The following is a 19,104-nucleotide window of genomic DNA, read 5'->3' as shown; positions in this document are numbered from 1 at the left end:
GATAGCTAGCCTGCTGCTACATGTTTCTCTCTTTCGACAGTGCTGCTGTTGCATCCTCAGCTCGTAGCTTGTCGCTGCTCCTTTGCCAGCCATTCATTGCTGTAAGATTTATGGTCACAGTACACAGGCAACTCCTTTAGGCAACACGTATCAGAAATATTGCCTGGTAAAGACATCTGGCACCTGGGACTAAATCAATAGTCCTGATTCATTATAGAGCAATAAAACATTCTCTCAAGGAAACAAATAGCTTCCTCTCCTGGCAGCATCTTTCTAATCCTGCTGATATAGTTATTGTTGCTGTTTGGCACAAGATGCCCTTTGATTCCCAGCTGATTCAGACTCATGTGTTCTTTATGCTGTCCACATGTTCACACGCTTGTTAGTCCTGTCTGCCTTGTTGCCAGTACTCAGCTGATGCTTAATACACTTGACTGTTGTCCATACTGTCCAAATTAACATTCCCTTCACTCATTCTCATCCTTTTTTTTCTCCAATATATTTTTCCGGACCCATCATAAACACACAGTCACATATGTGCTAGAGCAACCACACAGAGTTACATTTTTCTTCTTTCTTAATATATATATCCAGCCTTTTCTCCATTTCCATTCATCCATCCATTTCCCACAACCACTTGAGCAGTTGTCTGTCTGACTATAATTGCCATTTGTTGGATGCCTTTTTATTCTAACTGCATAGTTGGATGCTTCCATAAATGTAGGCAGTTGTTCGGTTGACCCACATGAAACAACAGCTTCAAAAACTGTCAACCTAAATTCTTCACATACAAGTTCAGAATAGTTTCCAGCAACCTTTTTGTTTGCTCCTAAATTACATTCTTGGCTCATAAAGTTCACCCCCTAATCCAGCAAGACCCACAACAGCATCAGTGTCACCATAAAAACGGACATTGATGGTCACAGAAGCCGGGTGCCTTATGATTTGCCCTTTAGATTTACCCACAACTCACAGAAATGGGCAGTATAGGCTCCAGTTAGGCTCCCGACCAGCCACTTACTGTACAGCAAACATGGCAGAAATTATACTTTCTCTCAGCCACAGGAAATGGACAGAGAGACATGTGTGACAAGACACCAGTGCTCACTGTATATATTTGTCCTGCGTGCTGTAGTCACATGAAAATCTACCATTGAATATCTGTTTCTGAATATTTGAATTCACAAACACACACACACACACAAAACTCACATACGAACATTCTGGCAAACCAAAAGGGGATACTACGATACTTTACTAGAAGTCTGTCTGGCTCTGCACTGAGCTCCACTTCCTGTAGCATTGCAGACACAAATCCTCTGCCCCACTTCTGAACCCACAATCTCAGTAACACACACACACACACACATATTTTCGAAATGACTTGGTTGACGCATGTTTGTGAACCCTGCTGTTGACTTGTTTGTCTTATTTATAGTGTTGATGTAATCACTAATTATATTTGCTGATATGCTGTGTGATAATGCTCATTAAGAGCTAAATGAGCCAGTGAGTTTACATGCACATGTTCATTTATTTACTTAGTTCACAGTAACACACATTCATCACAGTGTTGAGGTACTGCATCGTGCGGTGAGGGCTCGTGGTTAAAACTCTGTAAATGTTGTGTCTCTCTTATATAAAAGAAAAATCAGCTTATTCTAACCATGAAAGGCTCAGACCTTCGCTGTTTAGTCTAGACAAGTATCCATAACAAATGCGCACACACATTCATAAACACACACACACACGTTTGTTTGGATCGGATTTCCTAGACACAAAAACAGATACACTGCATCATGCACAACTAAAATTATACAGGCAATACGTAGACTTGACCAATCCAGTCTTGACTTGAGATATTACATCTATTCAACACATGTAGAACTGGGGTATCTCTTTATCTCCCTTTCTCACACTCACTCACTCCCTCTCCCTCTGCCTTTTATGCCTCTTCTGTGTATTTGCCTTCCTCTCCCCCCCTTGGACCCTCACACTCTGTCTTATGTCTGTCTATGTTTTGGTTTCTCATGTATAAGTAAGCCTACGCCCCTGCAGGACTCTTACCTTGCACATGCATGCATGCAAGCAATCACGCACACTCTGCATTGTTAATAGTACCAAATGATGTTACTCCTGGTCTTAGTGCTGGTCAGCCGGACTGTGTTTGTGTGTGAGGGTATGTGTGCACGTGTGTGAGACTGTAATGTATCTGTGTCTGGATCTTGTTCAGAGTCTTCCTGGGTTGTGTTCCTGTGCTGTCTATGTTTGGAGGCACTATCATGAGCAGAGCAGACAAGGAGTTCTTACTTTTCCAAAAACAAGAATGCAAATATTTTGTCTAATTCTGTGACATTTGGTGTCCCCATTTTTAAATCCTTTCATAAAAGAGAATGTGCACGGGCTTCTGCAGGGTGCTGTGGTGAATTGTTTTGTTATTTTATAGGCGCACTAATATGAACACTATATAAGAAATATTACATGGTGAATTTTCAGACAATCAATTTATCTCAGCTTGACAATAGTGATGACATGAACAAAACAAGAATAGCCCTTACAGGACTGCATACTTTCGCCATGGCCTAATCATTCCCCTTAAATTCAATCAAGCTGCACCAAATTGCACACATCCATTCCCCTTAATGTGCCTGATTGTATTTCATCTGGATCCACGAATTATTCCCTGAGAAATTGATTGCATGTTTCTGATCCAAACCATATCCTTCCACCAAATTTCGTGGTAATCTGTTCAGAACTTTTTTGTGTCATGCTGCTAACTAACTGACAAATGCAGATGAAAACTTGGTGTAGGTAATACAGGATCGAGAAGCTTTCCAGCACAAGTCAGTTTGGTCCCTGTAGATAATGATACTGGATTTTCTGCACTATTCATCCTCCTTGCATAAAATCAGTTAAATGCACTGTAATCTCATCGCATGCTTTTAATGTACTGTTAATGTACTGTTAAATACATGCACATGTCTTTTAAAGATGATAATAATAATAAAGATAAAATGAATTATTAAAAATGTAAAGGATTGATGGCTTATAGTAGTAATAGCAAAAGATGCCCTTTTATGGACACACCTTCCTAAGACCTGTTGTCGAGCAAAAATGTTGAATTTGGTGAAGTGTTATCCACAACACAATCTGATGTTGTCTGACAGTGCTCTACAGTAGCCGGTAAAATATCTGTGAGGCAAGAGCACATTCCTGGTAGATTACTTTGTTTCATTATTTTCGCCGTTTGGCATTGACTCTTATTTTCTCTATGTGGTCCACTTTGTCACACGCTTGTTGGCATCCTGCGGTTCTTTAAAGCAGTGATGTTTTTGTCTGAACACTCTGTAGCTAACTGTCAATATTTAAAAGTTATGCATAAGTCTAGTATGTGAAATGTGTCCATGGTTTTAAATGGGCACAGATGCTGAGTAAATTTGTTATTTTTTTTCTTGCAGATCAGAGACTGGACCTGAATAAGCTTGGCCCCAATGACAATGATACTGTGAGAGGACAGATAGTAGGTAAGAAGCAAACGTACTGTGTGGCAGAATAAAGAGTCATCGGTTTGTGTCTTATGTCATCCTGTGTATTTTCGTTAGAGTTGGTATTGGGTTTTTTTTTGGTATTGAGTCAAACATATATCCAAAAAACCTTGAATTGTCAATTTCTGGACATGTTTGCAAAATCAAACCCCAATTTATTACACACATGTTGTTCTATTCACATTTGTCAAAGGCAAACTCCTGGACCCCATTGTGCGGAAATTCTCCGGCGTTCATGTCTGAAAAGGCTTATGTCTGGTTGTCTCAGTGCATTGTTTTATTTAAACATTACAAAACACAGCTTGACCCAGACATTCTCAATCCTCTGACTCAGTTCATTACCTAACCTCCAAACCACCAAACCACCAAACCACACAAAGCATTTTGTGTTTTTTCTCTGGCTTTATAATACAAAAACACATTTCACCTATGTCACCTATGAAGTATTTTTCTTTCTCCTTCTCTCTCATTGATGTCAGAAGAGAAAAGGAAAAATGGACAATATAAAACAGTCACAAATGTATAAAAGCATTTGTGGAGATTTAATCCATCCTCCATAGGGACTTCATACTAAATGTTCACTGTGCTAAATATGAGTCATCAATTTTTGAGCTGTGTGGGTCGAAAAATGTTTCATGTACTGTCTCCTTTGTCCTTGTTAACTGTGTAGTAAGTCTTCAGTCCAGGGATCGCATCGGGACAGGAGGGCCAGTGGTGGACTGCAGTCGTCTGTTTGACAATGACTTACCCGATGGGTCAGTATTTTTGCATGTTTTCCTTTAAATTTATATAAAAGTGATTCCAATTTATCTGGAATTGTTGAAGACTGCAGAGTGATAGTGATATACAAGTTGTGGCATGTATTGGGGCTGGGCAGTAGCTTGAAAAGTGAGGTATATTAGCTATGTCACAATTCAGGGGCTGCCCGCTTCATGGCCCATGAAGACAACCTCCTTCGTAGACCCCTAAGGCCGAACTGAAATGTGATGGTCTGATCTACCGAGGGATTCAAAAGAGGATCGGCCTCACCAGCTTGTCCAGCCCTTGTTACTGTTGCCTAGCAACAGAGCTGCATTTGGACATGACGAGAAAATTTTAAAGCTCCTTGGTTTATTTACATGTGCACTGTTAGCTGTATGGTTGAATTCAAGCATGATACTCAAGCATTACCTTTTTAAAAAATTGTTCTTAACCGAAGCAAAATGAATCCTGGGATGGGCTGGGAAGGATCCACCTGTTAGAGCCTTCGTTTCTCTCGGATGAAAGGATGCATTTGTCTGTAAAATGTGACATGTTTCTGTGACAAAGTCAGTCTTTCAATGCAGTCTTTGAAGAATGCAGCCCCTGAAATGGGACACATCTATCGTTCTCTGAACAGTAGTTGTGAATATTACTGTTCCTCTATATGTTTTCATTGTGGTCATTGATTTGTTTATGATGTATTCTAACCTGTTTATCTTGACGTGTCATGAATCAGGTGGGAGGAGAGGAGGACAGCTTCTGGAAGGATACAGTATCTGAACCACATCACACGTACCACACAATGGGAGAGACCTACCAGGTACATCTGCACACACTCACACATCCCCAACTACAACCTCAAATGATGTAGACTAGTATAAAAGTGAGCCATGTAAAAATGCAAGCTTTTCAATGGCCCAAATCTTATGGTCTTCAACATGCTACTGCCTGTCTGTACTGCAGCAGTCACACTATTGTAATACAAAACAAACTTGACCTTTTACAGAAAAGCGAGGGGGGGTCTATTTAAGTGCTTGTACCTTCCTCCAGTTTCCTTTCAAAAGAAAAGAAACCTTCCACTTACGGGTAGCTCGACTCACAACAATAACAGCCTATTGGTCTGTAACAGACTCACACACACATACACACACACCTAATTAAACTAGCCAGCCAGTTGGGCAGCCAGGTTTTACTTGGCCACTGTTCCTGCAGGAACAACTGTCGCCTCCCTACTTGGCCCATATCAGTGGAGCCTTTTGGGTACCATGCAACAAAAAAAATAACACCAGTCCTCCACAGCCTCACGCTCTATTACTCCACATCTCTATTGTGGTCCCCAGGCAGCAAAGCAGAAAGAGGTATATGACAGACAGAAAATGGTGAAGAAACTATGGAAGAACTGTGTTCAGAGTGAAGATGGTCAGGTTGGGATTGTGTAGGAGAATGAAATTACTCATGAGTGATAGAAGACAAGAAGGTCAATGAAAAAGACTGACTGATGATAAATGTAATGTGGTCCATCAGCTATTTGTGAGAGGACTCATTAGAGGGGAATACTTGAGCTTGGCCCAGGGACTGGGAAGACTAGTAGAGCATAGAGACAGGACAATGGAAAGAGGAGACAAAGGTGCAAATTAAGTGAGCATGGAGGAAGAGTGTGTTGAGGGGGAGCAGGTGGGTCGAAAAAGATCCACATTTTTTCAGTAACTCTGGACAGCCAGACAGTGGTCAGACACACTAGTACACACACACACACACACACACACACACACACACACACACACACACACACACACACACACACACTGTGTCAGTGAGCCAGTCTGTCTGTATTTGTGTCTGCTTATCAGATATCTGCTCTAAATGTCCGACACAAACAGACTTTAAGGTTCTACTCTATGCAACCCATAATCATCCATAGCACTTTAATCCTAACTGTAACCATGAAATAAATTCCCCCCCCTTGAGGACTGATGACACATACTGTTTTCCAATAATTACACTACACTTGTGTGTATGTCTAGACAAAAAGAAATACAGCTGCAACACCTACAACTTAAGCCTTGTTACTCCTTTAACACACAGTTGCATACCTCTTTGCACTCATCACAGCCAGGTTCCTGCACGTAGGGCTAAATGCTGTGCACAGTCACATACTGTCAATAAAGACGAAAGTCATTATTATTTCACCTCGCACACTTGTCAATACAATAATCCAGTTCCCAGCAACAAAGCTATCTTTTAGCCAAAATGCTACAAAATGTTTGTTTTTAATTTGTCATTAAAATGTTTTATTTGCATAATGTAGAAATATGGAAACTATAACTTGAAAATAGGGCTGAAAAAAATAAATCAACTCTGAAGAACACACATTAAGAGGACCATAACTTATATTCACATGGACATGCATACTCTCTGTTCTCTCTCAGGCCAGCTTCAGAGTACTCAAGTCCATCAGGGCGTCCACTGAGCTGCGTGGTGGACGAAAACACACCAGTGATGACACCTGTCAATGGGGCAGAGGCCAGTGTCCCACCAGGTGAACAGAGGATCCAGGAAAGACGGGTTCGATCACAACGGCATCGTAACTACATGAGTCGGACACACCTGCATACACCGCCTGACCTCCCCGAGGGTTATGGTGAGTGATGTAAACACACAGTCAAAAGCACCCCCTCTACAAACTGATAATCTAATAATAATTTATAATTCATTCTGTAAAAGTAGAGACAAGGTGAGGCAGTGTCTCATTCACAGTCTCACATCATGATATCCAGTAGTGATCATATGATTAGCTGCTCATCCCCACACAGAACTGGTGTGAAACAAAAGCGTCACTATGAGTATGATCAGATCACAGCAGCTAAACAGAGAGTTGCAGTGTTTTGGGGCATCATTGAAGCTGAAGGCAAATAGCATTGTACAGTTACCAGAGTTTCTGATGAAGTGAAGTCTCAGGCCAAACCCTAACAGAATAAAGATAAACAATTCTAAAACATAGTGAGTTGCTCTTATTCTGTCTTGTTTGTAGTCTGCAGGCATTTATACCTGTAACATTTTTCTTCTTTTAATGATGAGAATAAAATATAAAAGCCACATCTTTTCTTGTTCCCTCTCTGTCTGTTTCTTTGTGCTCTTTCCTCAGACTTACTCTCACTTTATCTGTTAATCCTCTTCTCCTCCTCTCTTGCTCGTTCCCACAGCACCACATCATAACAACTGCATTCGACCCTTACTGTGTGTTAATAATCAGCTTCTCCTCTCCTCTCCTCTACTCTCTTTTCAAACACTTCCAGCGTTGGAATGTTTTGGTTTTGCAGACTGATATTCCCACAGCGAAGAGAAGCAAGGAAAGCAGGGTATTCATCACTTGGTGTTTAGTTCAGAAAAGGCCCTTTAAGTCACTGGTTGTTTTTTATTGTACTGTAATTTTTCATCTGACTGTATGACATTCAAATGCATCGGAAAAATAATGCAAAAGCTGAAGAACATTTTTCATAGTCAGCCACAGTGCGTCCCACAATACCCACAGAGTCTGTAAAATAAATTATTATTCTAAGTGTGCGGTTGTGTGCCAGTGATTTAGAATGGCACTGTTGGACCTGTGCCCCCCTTTTGAAATGTCCTGCTGTGTCCACTGAGGCTGGCCGAGGTCGGACAAAATGAGTCACTGATGCCCAACAGCTAGTGAGCTTTCTTCTTCAGCTGAACCCTCTGAACCGGTGCCTGGGTGTGGTGAGAGAGAGCGTGAGAGAGAAGGAGAGGAGGAGAGAGAAAAATGGGGAATGTGTGAGGGGAGAAAAAGACCGGGAGAGGTGGGTAGGAAATGAGTTGTGCCAGTAGGAAGTGGGGGGTAGTGATGGATTAGTGGGTGAATATACATACAAGCCATGCCCATGCAACACACACACACACACACACACACACACACACACACACACACACACACACACACACTCATTCACTCCATTCATTAATTGGTGAGATAGAATCGAAGGTCCAACAAGACAGTGACAGATTATAAATTCTGAACCATTCTCCTCAAATTTCATTTCAGTGTCCTCAGCTTATTTGTTTACAGTATATTATATTAGTGGGTTTGGCGTGAACCAGAGCCTTTTCCTCTCCATTTCCTTTGGTTTTGGAAATTAATAGGACTGGATGATTTTCAGAACACACACTAACCTTAAAGAGAAAACAAGGCCTAGGATGCATCAATGAACTCTCTGCGAAGAAAAACACACATTGAAGTCTTTGATTAATTCCCTAAATCCTCACGCATTTTATTTTCCCCCATCCTCTTGGGATAAGCCCACTGGAGCCTGGAGGGGAACTAATTGATTACATTGGCACACCTCTCACAAACTCTTAGTTCAACATTGTCTCAGCAGTTTGCTTGTCACATCTTTTATAAACAGACTTCCCCTTCTCCAAAATACACACACTCACTGTCTGCGCTGGTGCCCACCTGGACTCCATTGCAGAACAACAGTTGCTGCAGCAGTTCTAACCTTGTTTCACTGCTGTTTATTTTTTGACAAATGTATTAAAATCCAACTTCTTTTGTTTTTTTAGAGCAAAGAACAACTCAGCAGGGCCAGGTCTACTTCCTCCACACACAGACTGGAGTCAGCACTTGGCATGACCCCCGGGTACCCAGGTAAATTTCCGATGCATTTTCCATTGTGTAATTTTCAACTTAATCTTTCACAGTTTTTTTTGTAAAAACAACTAGTGTGGTGCCTGTTCTAAAACTGCCTATGTTCAGCCGGATTCTGTGTTTTTTCCCCGACTCATTTTATATTTAGCATTAAGTATTTTAATACTTTTCAAAAAAACCTAAAATATGTTCCTTTATTACACTTCACGTGTGTGGCTAATATATGATTATATACGTTTTTGAATTACTTATTTAATTATTAACGATTAATAATAATTGGATTGTTATTCAATAGTTTTTTTCAGACTTTGTATTTCAGCTATTTCAGAAGTGAAGCAGTGGACACAATCTTCAGGCCCAAGTTCTTACCTTTAAAAATAAAAGCTCTGTTGGGCTTTTATTTTGTAGACAAATTACATAAGAGGAAGTCATACTATGAATGTTGTTGTCATTACAGAGATTAGCTCCCACAACACCCACGAACGTCTGTCAGTCCAATGTGTTGAAATAAAAATAATTAAATATCAAAATGATCTGGTGGGACAGATATTACTGCTGTCTGGCCAGTTTTGGCCCACGAGTGACCAGCCTCTGCTGTATTTTATCTGAGGACGTAGAAGAAGACATGTTCAACTCAGTGCACAGGCTGGCTTCTTTTTTAATAATCTTTGCACTCTTTTTAATTTTGTATTAATATTGAACGTATTGCATGTCCAAATTGCAGTAAACAATACAAAAGCTGAGTGTGAAGGCAATAAATTGTTTGCGAGATATGAGATACAGACTAACAGACAGAGGTTTCTGGAATACATAGATTATTGATAAATATGAGCATGGTTAAATCAGAATTAAAAATATTGACTTGAATATATGATAAATGCTCCACAGTTCAGACAACTTATATGTTTTAATCCCTATATACAACCTGACATAAAGTCCCACAACTGACAAGTAAACTGGATGTGACTGGGTTGGATCAAACTTAATTTCTCACTTAATTGCATAGAAACAGTCCTGTTAGTCAAACTTCAGGCTCAAGTCAGGGTCAGCCAAACTAATGACCTCTGGGACACGGAGCGAGAAGAACATTTCTGTACAGATGTTGATCTGAACACAGTGGTTCTGCATTCCATCAAACTGTTTCACCAACTCTCAATAGTCCTCTAGTTAACTCACCGGAGACTGCAGGCAGTGCTATTGCGTTACATTTTTGGCTATGTCTCGGTGTAGCCTGCTGCACACTGATGAAGCACATGCATGTAACGTCCAACTCACAGCAGCAACTCTGGGTTTGGTCATCTTGGACAGAGCCACTAAAATGACCCAGTATTTTGTGATGAGTGCAGCGAGGCATGTTTTTTGTCCCTGACTTCACACAAGGACAAAATGTTCACACACACATGATCACAAGACCTCCTGAGGCTACGGCATTGTCCCAGATCAGGACTTTTCTACTGACAGAAATGTCAGTGTACTGGACAGAATAAGAATCTAGAAATTGGAGCGGTGGATAATGACCATGTTCATGCTGCTAATGTCCTTGGGTCTTTTGAATGGATAATTTTTGTGAAGCTTCTGTGAAAACCTTCATGCAATTGTTCACCCGTTTAGTTGTAGTTAGGAAATTATCCTTTGTTTAAAAAGGTGTTCAGATTTATATTGTAGAAAATAAATTAACTATACATCTCTGTGAGGGTGCTTAGTTATGATGCAGAGCAGGATGTTTAAATTTAAGATACAAATCTGAAATTTGTTGATACCATATTTAATTATACAATAAATACTAAATTATGTTTGTTAAGAGGACATTTTCAAACATCTGAGACCATTCAGTCATATAAAAAGGCATAATAATTCTAAAGTACTAAAACTTTGACTCCTTTTGACTCCTTTTTTGGTCTGCAGGCCCTGTTGCTTTATGCAGTATGTGTGTTTGTATTTGTAGTTTAATTCAGCATCTGATTTAACCTAAAAAGCTAATGGCTTTTATTTATTTTGTTCAGGGACTTGAGTAACGTGAACTGTGAGGAGCTCGGCCCACTGCCTCCAGGCTGGGAGATCAGAAACACAGCCACCGGCCGCGTCTACTTTGTTGATCACAACAACCGGACCACACAATTCACAGACCCACGACTATCTGCCAACCTGCATCTAGTACTCAAGTGAGTGTGTCACAGACTGCACTACCAAATATTAGCTTTTTTTATTCCATTATTTGTGTTTTTCTAAATTAAAGCAACAGTGTACATCTACGTTACTCCTCCAAAACAGAAATGGTTAATTATGATGCTACATTGTGGGGCGGAATGGGGATAGAGGGTTCTTGGTTTGAATCCTAGGTTGGCCGTTGTCTTTCTGTGGGGAGTTTGCATGTTCTCCCTATGTCTGTGTGGGTTTCCTTTTGGTACTCCAGCCTCCTCCCACAGTTCCAAAGACATGCAGATTGGGATTGCATTAGGTGGAGGCTCTGAAACACATAAAATAACAACCAAGTTTTTATGTATGTTGATGCAAGCTTGATATATTTTGGGCTTTTAAAAAAAGTTTGCTCTCTTCTCTATTATCTGTTATTTTCTGTTTTAAGTATTTTCTACCAAGGACAGTTATCAGCTCAGATTTTTTAAAAGTATCTTTCAACTCACACTGTTTGTCCTGAATATGGACATGATGACTCTGTTGATACCTGATAGGATAACCTGAAATGGGGGGAAAAGGCTGTGATACACACCACATTCATCAATCCTTCAGTAATGAAAATGTGTGGTGTAAGATAATCACTGATGACTGTTTTGGCTTCATTCATCTCACTGTATATTTTTGTTCTCTGACTTTCTTATTCCCTGTTCTCTCTCTGTCTCCCGTCTCTGCCAATGGTCTTTGCTCTTATCCATCATTCTTACGACTCTGCTGTCTTTTCTTCAATCTTCTCTCCTTTTATTTGTTCATGTTTTGGCCTTTTTCCTGCTTCTGTTTCTCCTCCAAATGTATATTTCCTCTACTCATGTCCTTTTTCTCATTTCCTTTTCCCATCTCATCTTATTCTTTTTCTTATATTCATTTGACTTTTCTCCTCTGTATCACTTTTTCCTCTTTCATTGTTCCTTTTTTAAATTATATCCCACATTGTTTTCTATACTTTATTCCTCTCCTCTGTCATTCACCTCGTCTTTTTGTGTCATTTTCTCCCTCTTTGTTTTTCGCTGTCTCTTACTCCCCTCCTCTTTTCTCCTGCAGCCCAAGTTCCAATGGTTCCCGTGTGGCCATGGAGAGCCAAAACACTAACCTCAGGTAACCCACACACACACTGTCTGACAAATATGCACATTCCCACACTTGCATGTAGGAAACTGTCTGTATGGCTTTGCACATTTGCACATGGTCTGTGACATATATGTACAACAATGTGATCAGCACTCACAGACATTTTCATACTATCAGCTGTCCGTATAAAGCAGTTTCAGCAGCAGGTCAACCACAGCTTCGTACGCATTCACACACACACAGTTACCTATTTATAAATAGAAAATGCTGACTTCCAGTCGGTCTGTTTTCCTGTATAGACATGTGCAACCTCCTCAGAGCTGATCTTCCATTTGACCCTGAGAGTCTCATTGAAGCTCAACACACACACACACACACACACACACAAACACACACTGTTCATGACACTCATTGACATAGTGCATTCCTTAGCCCTTTACCTGAACCTTAACCATCACAACTAAATCCCTTACCCTAACCCTTACTTTAACCTAAACCTCTTTTTAACCCTAAAATCATGTCTTAAATGTCAAACAGCCTTTTGAAATAGTAAAGATTAGCCAAAATCTCATCACAACAATGGTTTTGAACCAAAGTTGCCCCTCAAATCTATAGTAAGACAAGTACCAGAGTTTCTCATTAATTATCTATACTGTGGCAGCCCGCCATATTCTAATTTGACCTGCCTCAGTTTCATAATGAACATAATTTTTACGCTCCTGTGAGCTGCTGCGTGCTCTCGCTACTGTGAGCTATGGTCTCTAACGTTTTTACCGTCCACACAGACAGTCAGACCTCATCGTTATAACTGTGGTGTGGGTCTCATGCAAGAATTTCTCTGTCACTCTTTAACCTGTGTAGCTGTTGGAATCTGTTGTGTGTGAGAGTGTATTTCATGCATGTGCACCCCCATTACCACCCCCATTACCACCCCCATTACCACCCCCATTACCACCATAGATTAAACCCTACCCCTAACCCTGGCTGTGTGTATTGGAGAGTTGTCAGTCCATCTTTCAGTGTGTTTGTGCTCTCTGTCAGGAGTCTGCCTTCACTGGTGCTCAGTTCGCAGCCAGCTAAGCCAGTAGAGAGTCCTCATGAAGCCGACCCCGCTAGGGAGAATAATACAAAACACGTGTTTGCACAGCAGCTGTTAGCACAGTACCAGTTCTCATAGACTCAGCGAACACACATGGGCTAAAGACTTAAGCTGTGTGTATGCTCTTCAACTTTGCATTTAGTGAAAGTTATGGCTAGTAAAGGCATCTGTGAAGAAAAAGAGATTGTTTTATATGAATTACTGAGAAAAAAAACAGTGTGCCAAACTAAAATATAGAATTGTTTAAGGTTTGTTGGCTGTCTTCTAGTTTCCTTTGCTTCCAGCCTGCACATGTATGAGGCAGAAATCACTACAACATGGAGATGTGGGGATTTTTTTCCCTTTTCACTTTTTTAGTACAAGTTCTTAGTCAAGATCTCTTGCAATAACAGCGGCTGGCACGGCAGACACATTTGAGAAATCAACATCTGGTCATTTGGTCAAATAGTATCCATATGTGTCAGAATAGCCCCTGGTTGTGAGTTGAAGCTCAGCTATGTTCTCCAGTCTGGATCATTAACTGCTTGTCTGACTCCTTATTAGGAGAGATTTTAAGAGAGTCCAGACAAAGTCTTAGAGCTTTGGGAAGGTCAAATTGAACAAGTTCTATTTTTAATGCAGCTTTTTGAGATATGTACTGATTGATAAAAAAAAACTTCTACAAATAGCCTTGTCAGGAATTGTTTGGCCTTTATTTGGCCTATATCTGGATAATTAAATGACAGAAGTCTTTGCCAAATTGGGATATGTGGTATTTCAGGGTGTTGACAAAAGTTTAAGACAATCAGAATTTTATTCTGGCTTTAAGGATGAATAATCAAATCAGCCACATTTTAATCAATGAAAGTAGAACATGAAGGGGTCAAGAAATCATGGTGTTCTTCATTTTTTCTCCAAAAATGTTTAGAATATAAAGTATAATAGGCAGACTGTGAAGGTATATGAGCTCAAACTCCAATAGTTTGACAATTGTTAAACTGGTAACATCACTTCTGCCTAAGTCCTTCTCGTCCTTATTATACCTCTGGTGACAGTTTTAGTGTCAACTTCAGTTAATTTTCAAAAATACCCACACAGTATTTATGCAAGTATTTTTTCCCTCTGTGATAGAAAAAGAATAAAATTAGAAGAGTGTAGTACAAAGTATGTTGATGAGACTGCCGACTGACTTTGGCTCTGAAACGCTATATTTTCTTGGGCAGGCTTTTAATGATCCAGACATGATGTTGTATTATTTACTGGGAGTAAGGCTTAAATCCAAACACCCTGGGTGACTGACAGCAGGCCAATTAAAAACAACAGCCACAGCAGCAACAGGCAGAGATACAGAGGACGCACAGAGGCGGCAACAGCCAATGTTAATCCCATTATTGCTTATGCTCAGGTTTACTGAAGCTTCTGCTGTATAAAGAGAAATCAGTGCAACCAGTCAAACTGTGAACCACTACAATTTTCTGCAGAGTCATCTATCCATCTATCCTTCTCATCCTTTAATCTCTACACCTCCCCCACCCTGTCATCTCCTCTGTCAATTCCCACATGCACATAGACCCACACCATCATTACTCTGCTTTAATGCAATGACCTGTTTTCATAAACAGAGATTGAATGGTGGGGTTGAATAAATCAAAATCAAATAGAAAAGCATTTTTACTAATATCTTATGATTGCATAGATGTTGTTGTGATCTCACTTGTCTTCACATACTATATAGTGTTTATTATGGGGCATTTAATTACAGTGTCATTGTCTTACTCACCAATGTCAACTTAAATCCAAAGCAAATTGGTCTCCCTCATTAATGCATTGCCTCAGTCACTGTTATGTGTTCATATATAAAACCATTCTGGGCAAAATTGCTACCTATTTATTATCTCTTTTAAACTGGAATTATGGACATCATAATCTTTGTTCTATGGACATTTTGTGTTTTGTTCCCAAAGTCCGGAATGAATTGGGAAAGAAAGCTTTAAGGTTTACGGCACCTAATGCATACAATAATTTACTAACTGGTTTTCAGCTTAAAGTTATTACCTCCACTGAGGCAGTTATGTTTTCATTTTGTCTGTCTTTTAATTAGTAGGACTACACAAAAACTACTTGATAGAAGGATGCGCTATGGGTCAGGGAAGAACCAATGGTGTGGATTGGAATAAAAGGGTGGATCCAGGAATTTTATGTCAGCGTTTCTTACAGAATTCATTCAATCTATTCCAGTAGCCTGCAACAGATTCCAAGTGATGGTACACAGACTAAAGATACATGACTATGAGAACTGCATTGTATGCCACTTGCAGGTACATGCACAACTGCAGCTGAAATTATGAGGTCTAATTTTATGGATGCATGAGCATTCAAACGTGCGCGCGGCAAATGGTGCCGCAAATGGAACTGCACACAGCTGTACAATTCAACAACTGAACAAAACACCAATTTAGATATTTCTTATGTTATAATGAGAAATGTAAAAAAAAAAAAAGGTTATTATATATAGTTTGAGCTTAGGCAACTGTTGATTTTATTTGCATCTCTGACCATGTGTATTGTTTTACACCCTGTCATCAGACGTCTGTGAGATTAAATGGCGTGGAACAGATTTGATATTTCATCACTGTGAATCTACAGTTAGTCGCTTGATTCACTAGGACACGTCTTGGTTTAAATGTTTAAATGTGACTCCAACGGCCCCATCGTCGTTGACCTCAGACTGTTGAAAGCCTTGAGTTGTCTGACACAGCTACATTACTGTGGTCTGCCACACTGTTTCTCAGATACTCTCCTTCCTCCCTTTTTCGTAGTGTGTCTGAAAGATTACATCAGTGTTTGCTGAAGGTATTTTGGTTTGGCTCTGGCTTTTATTGTAGTTGGTATCAGCAGGTATTTTCCCAACAGTGTTACAAATCTTCCTGGCATTTACATCGATATTTGCATTGATGTGTTCAAAAGTGGTGATTAAATTTGGAACATTATGGCGTGTGGTATATTTAACCTTTTAAATATAAACACTAAAGGGAATTACCGGTTTAGCAGCAAATCCCAGGATATCTATGATATGCACTGTGTCAAGTGATATTATGAAAAGTTTTATTCTGATAGAGATATTAGATATTGTATGATAATAATTACTTATAAAATGATTTATCTCAAAACAAGTCATTTATGATTACCCTTTTTTTTTTTACTCTGCTGGTTTATACAGTATGTCTACATGTTCTGATTGAGTAACTTTGCCATATTTTCCATCTTGATATGTGCATGAAAATCAAATGAAAGCAGATTATTTTCTGTCATGGTGGATTTTTGCAAATCTTTCATTCTCAGAAAGTGTCTTCAGATATTTTAGTCTCATCACCACAGTCTGTCTGCTGCTGGTTTCCTGTGCTTCATGTACTTTTGGAGAAGGTAGTGTGCAGATGTGGGCGCTTGGCAGTTGGAAAAAATGTTAGAGGTCACATCTTAACTGGCAAAACACACATATCCAAGTAAATAACACACTCACACACACACACATACTGTATATATGTACACATTGCCTCCACGTTGTGCAGAGTCGGCAGTATTGGCACTTTTTGCCTCACATCTCTGCCCTCCCCTGGTTTCCGGGCCAGTGTAAAGAGCAGGGCACCAGCTGATACTCTGAGCAGAACAACTCATAAAGGACCCTTTGATTCTCTGGGCTGGGTGGGGAGGGGGTGCAGAGTGGGTGTGTTGTGGCGGCTGGTGTGGCTTTCACACCCCTACACTTACTCAACACTCACTGCAGCCCACCTGTGCCAGCTGCCACAGTAAAAGGGGCGAGTATACTTTGTCTTACACAAACATACATGCAGACTAGCTCTTGTGTGCCTGCTCCCTCTCGACTGACACACACACCCAGTCTGCCTCCACTGCACAGAGGATGGAGGCCGATCATGACTCCGCAGGTTCAGGTGCAGGTGATCCAGTTCAGGAAAATGTTCACTCCCTCATTTCTTGACTTCTTCAGCTTCTTTCCTCCCGTTCCTTCCACCTTGGAATAACAATAATAAAATCCTCTGGCTCTTACATTGAATTTGAAAGTTTATATTTCTTTCCAAACTTCGTATTTCACCCGAGCTGTCACAGCAATTGGAACCTTTTTTTTCTCTCAGGCAGATTTTTCAGCTTTGCTGTGCTTGTATTTTCTATATTTACCATCAAATATGCAGAGCTCGTCCCGTTTGGAAACCAGAGACGATGAACTATGTCGAAACGTATTTTTAATTACACCGTGTCCTCAGAAGGGAAAAAAACTGCGCTGAAATTATGCTTTATTATATGCTTCTTGAACCTCCCAGCCAAGAGCAACTTATTCCGTTTTGTTTTAAGGTCATCTTTTCTTCCCCTCCTCCTTCCTTAAGTGGTTTTCAGGACTGCTCTGTTGCAGTCTTACCCTTTCTTTGACATGCTTGGAGCCTCAGCGCCTGCCAATAAAATAAATAGCAGTGGACTTGATTATACAGGGATAGACTGGTGAAACACTGCACCCATTTAGTTTGGAAAGCCCGTATAGATGAGGCCTTTTTCAACCAACTGAACCAAAGAACCCAAATGTACAATGAGTGTTGCAACACGTGGGTGGCTACATGCTGCTACCTCAGAAGGCCTCTCCTTCCTTTAGATACCAATTCAGGCCTCTTGGTGTGCCGTCTTTGTTTGGCCAGCAGCAGCAGCCTCAACACTCCTCTCCCAGCGGAGGACAGTCGCCTCTTTTCTAGAAGTCATCTGCTGGCTGAGCGTCTCATTGCAGCGAAACGAGGGCTGCTGTCCTGTGAGATTATGTTTTTACGAGGCCCACCCAGGCATCTCACCACCAACACCACAGTGAGTGCCAGAGGAGGCCAGAACTACAACACTGACCATGGCACACATCTCTGCCAAGAGTGAATAAGAATGCATCTCAAACTTTCTCTGAATATACAGGCTCTGAATGGCAACAGATCAGAAGTGGATAGAGCGCAGAGTTAAGTTAAGAGTTAAGATCCTCAGTGACAGGCGTGTTTCCCAGATCACACTCTTTCCCTCACTTAACCTTGCTCATCTGAAATTGCAAAACAAGGCTGCACTTTGGCCAGGCAAACACATGAACACAGAGCAGAGCCTGGATTTAACATTTATCAGAACATCTTTTGTAGCCCAGAGAGATCATGTGCCATGTTGACTGACAAAAAGACTGTTGGATATGATTAAGGAAAGCAGCTCAATTGGTTGGACGATGTAAGTTTCTTTCATGGTTGATGGTGGGCAGGGGTTTCCAGATTGGAAATCAATCATGTCCGTCAGCTTCTGTAGGCTTTAAACAAGAAGTTAAGATTTTTTGGGATGCAAAAGATTTGATGACGCACACAGCTGAATATTTGAAGGATATATAAAAAATGAAAGTTTGAGAGGTTAGACATTGAGAGAAACTAGCCAGAGGCAACAGCTACTCTTACACCACTCTTCTTTTCTTCCTTTCTGTTTCTCCCTCTCTCTGCCCACTCAGGTTTTATCCCCCTCACTCTGTCTTTCCTGGTGTTGATATTTCAGGGCTCTTTGCTTTGACAGGAGGGTGAGGGAATTTCTTACCAAACTCCCTGGTTCAGCGGTTTGAGGGTATCTGAGATAAAGGGGCTGTGGAATTCCCTACAGGACGTATCCCTCTTACCTTTTTCTTTGTATAAATTTGTTGCCTCCACCAAAACAGTGCTTTAAAAAAACATTCCCCTGACCATGTGACAGTAAATGGCTGCAGTACACCGAACCGACATTGGCCTTTGGAGGGCAGCTCAGGACAAACT

General features: G+C 40.5%; 1 protein-coding gene across 1 annotated transcript in view; it reads left to right on the top strand.

The window, feature by feature from the left end:
• Positions 1-19,104, top strand: part of LOC109627350 (E3 ubiquitin-protein ligase SMURF2) — a 61,196-nt gene that overhangs the window by 31,943 nt on the left and 10,149 nt on the right. The window contains exons 5-11 of the mRNA XM_069530275.1: positions 3,459-3,524; positions 4,216-4,300; positions 5,023-5,106; positions 6,716-6,927; positions 8,862-8,946; positions 10,950-11,108; positions 12,181-12,234. Coding sequence (XP_069386376.1) covers positions 3,459-3,524; positions 4,216-4,300; positions 5,023-5,106; positions 6,716-6,927; positions 8,862-8,946; positions 10,950-11,108; positions 12,181-12,234 — 745 coding nt within the window. The remainder of the gene's footprint in view (positions 1-3,458; positions 3,525-4,215; positions 4,301-5,022; positions 5,107-6,715; positions 6,928-8,861; positions 8,947-10,949; positions 11,109-12,180; positions 12,235-19,104) is intronic.

The sequence above is a fragment of the Paralichthys olivaceus genome, chromosome 8 (assembly GCF_024713975.1).
Source record: "Paralichthys olivaceus isolate ysfri-2021 chromosome 8, ASM2471397v2, whole genome shotgun sequence".
NCBI lineage: Eukaryota > Metazoa > Chordata > Actinopteri > Pleuronectiformes > Paralichthyidae > Paralichthys > Paralichthys olivaceus.
The sequence above is the reverse complement of the archived record's forward strand: the minus strand, read 5'-3'. Positions and strand labels throughout refer to the sequence as shown.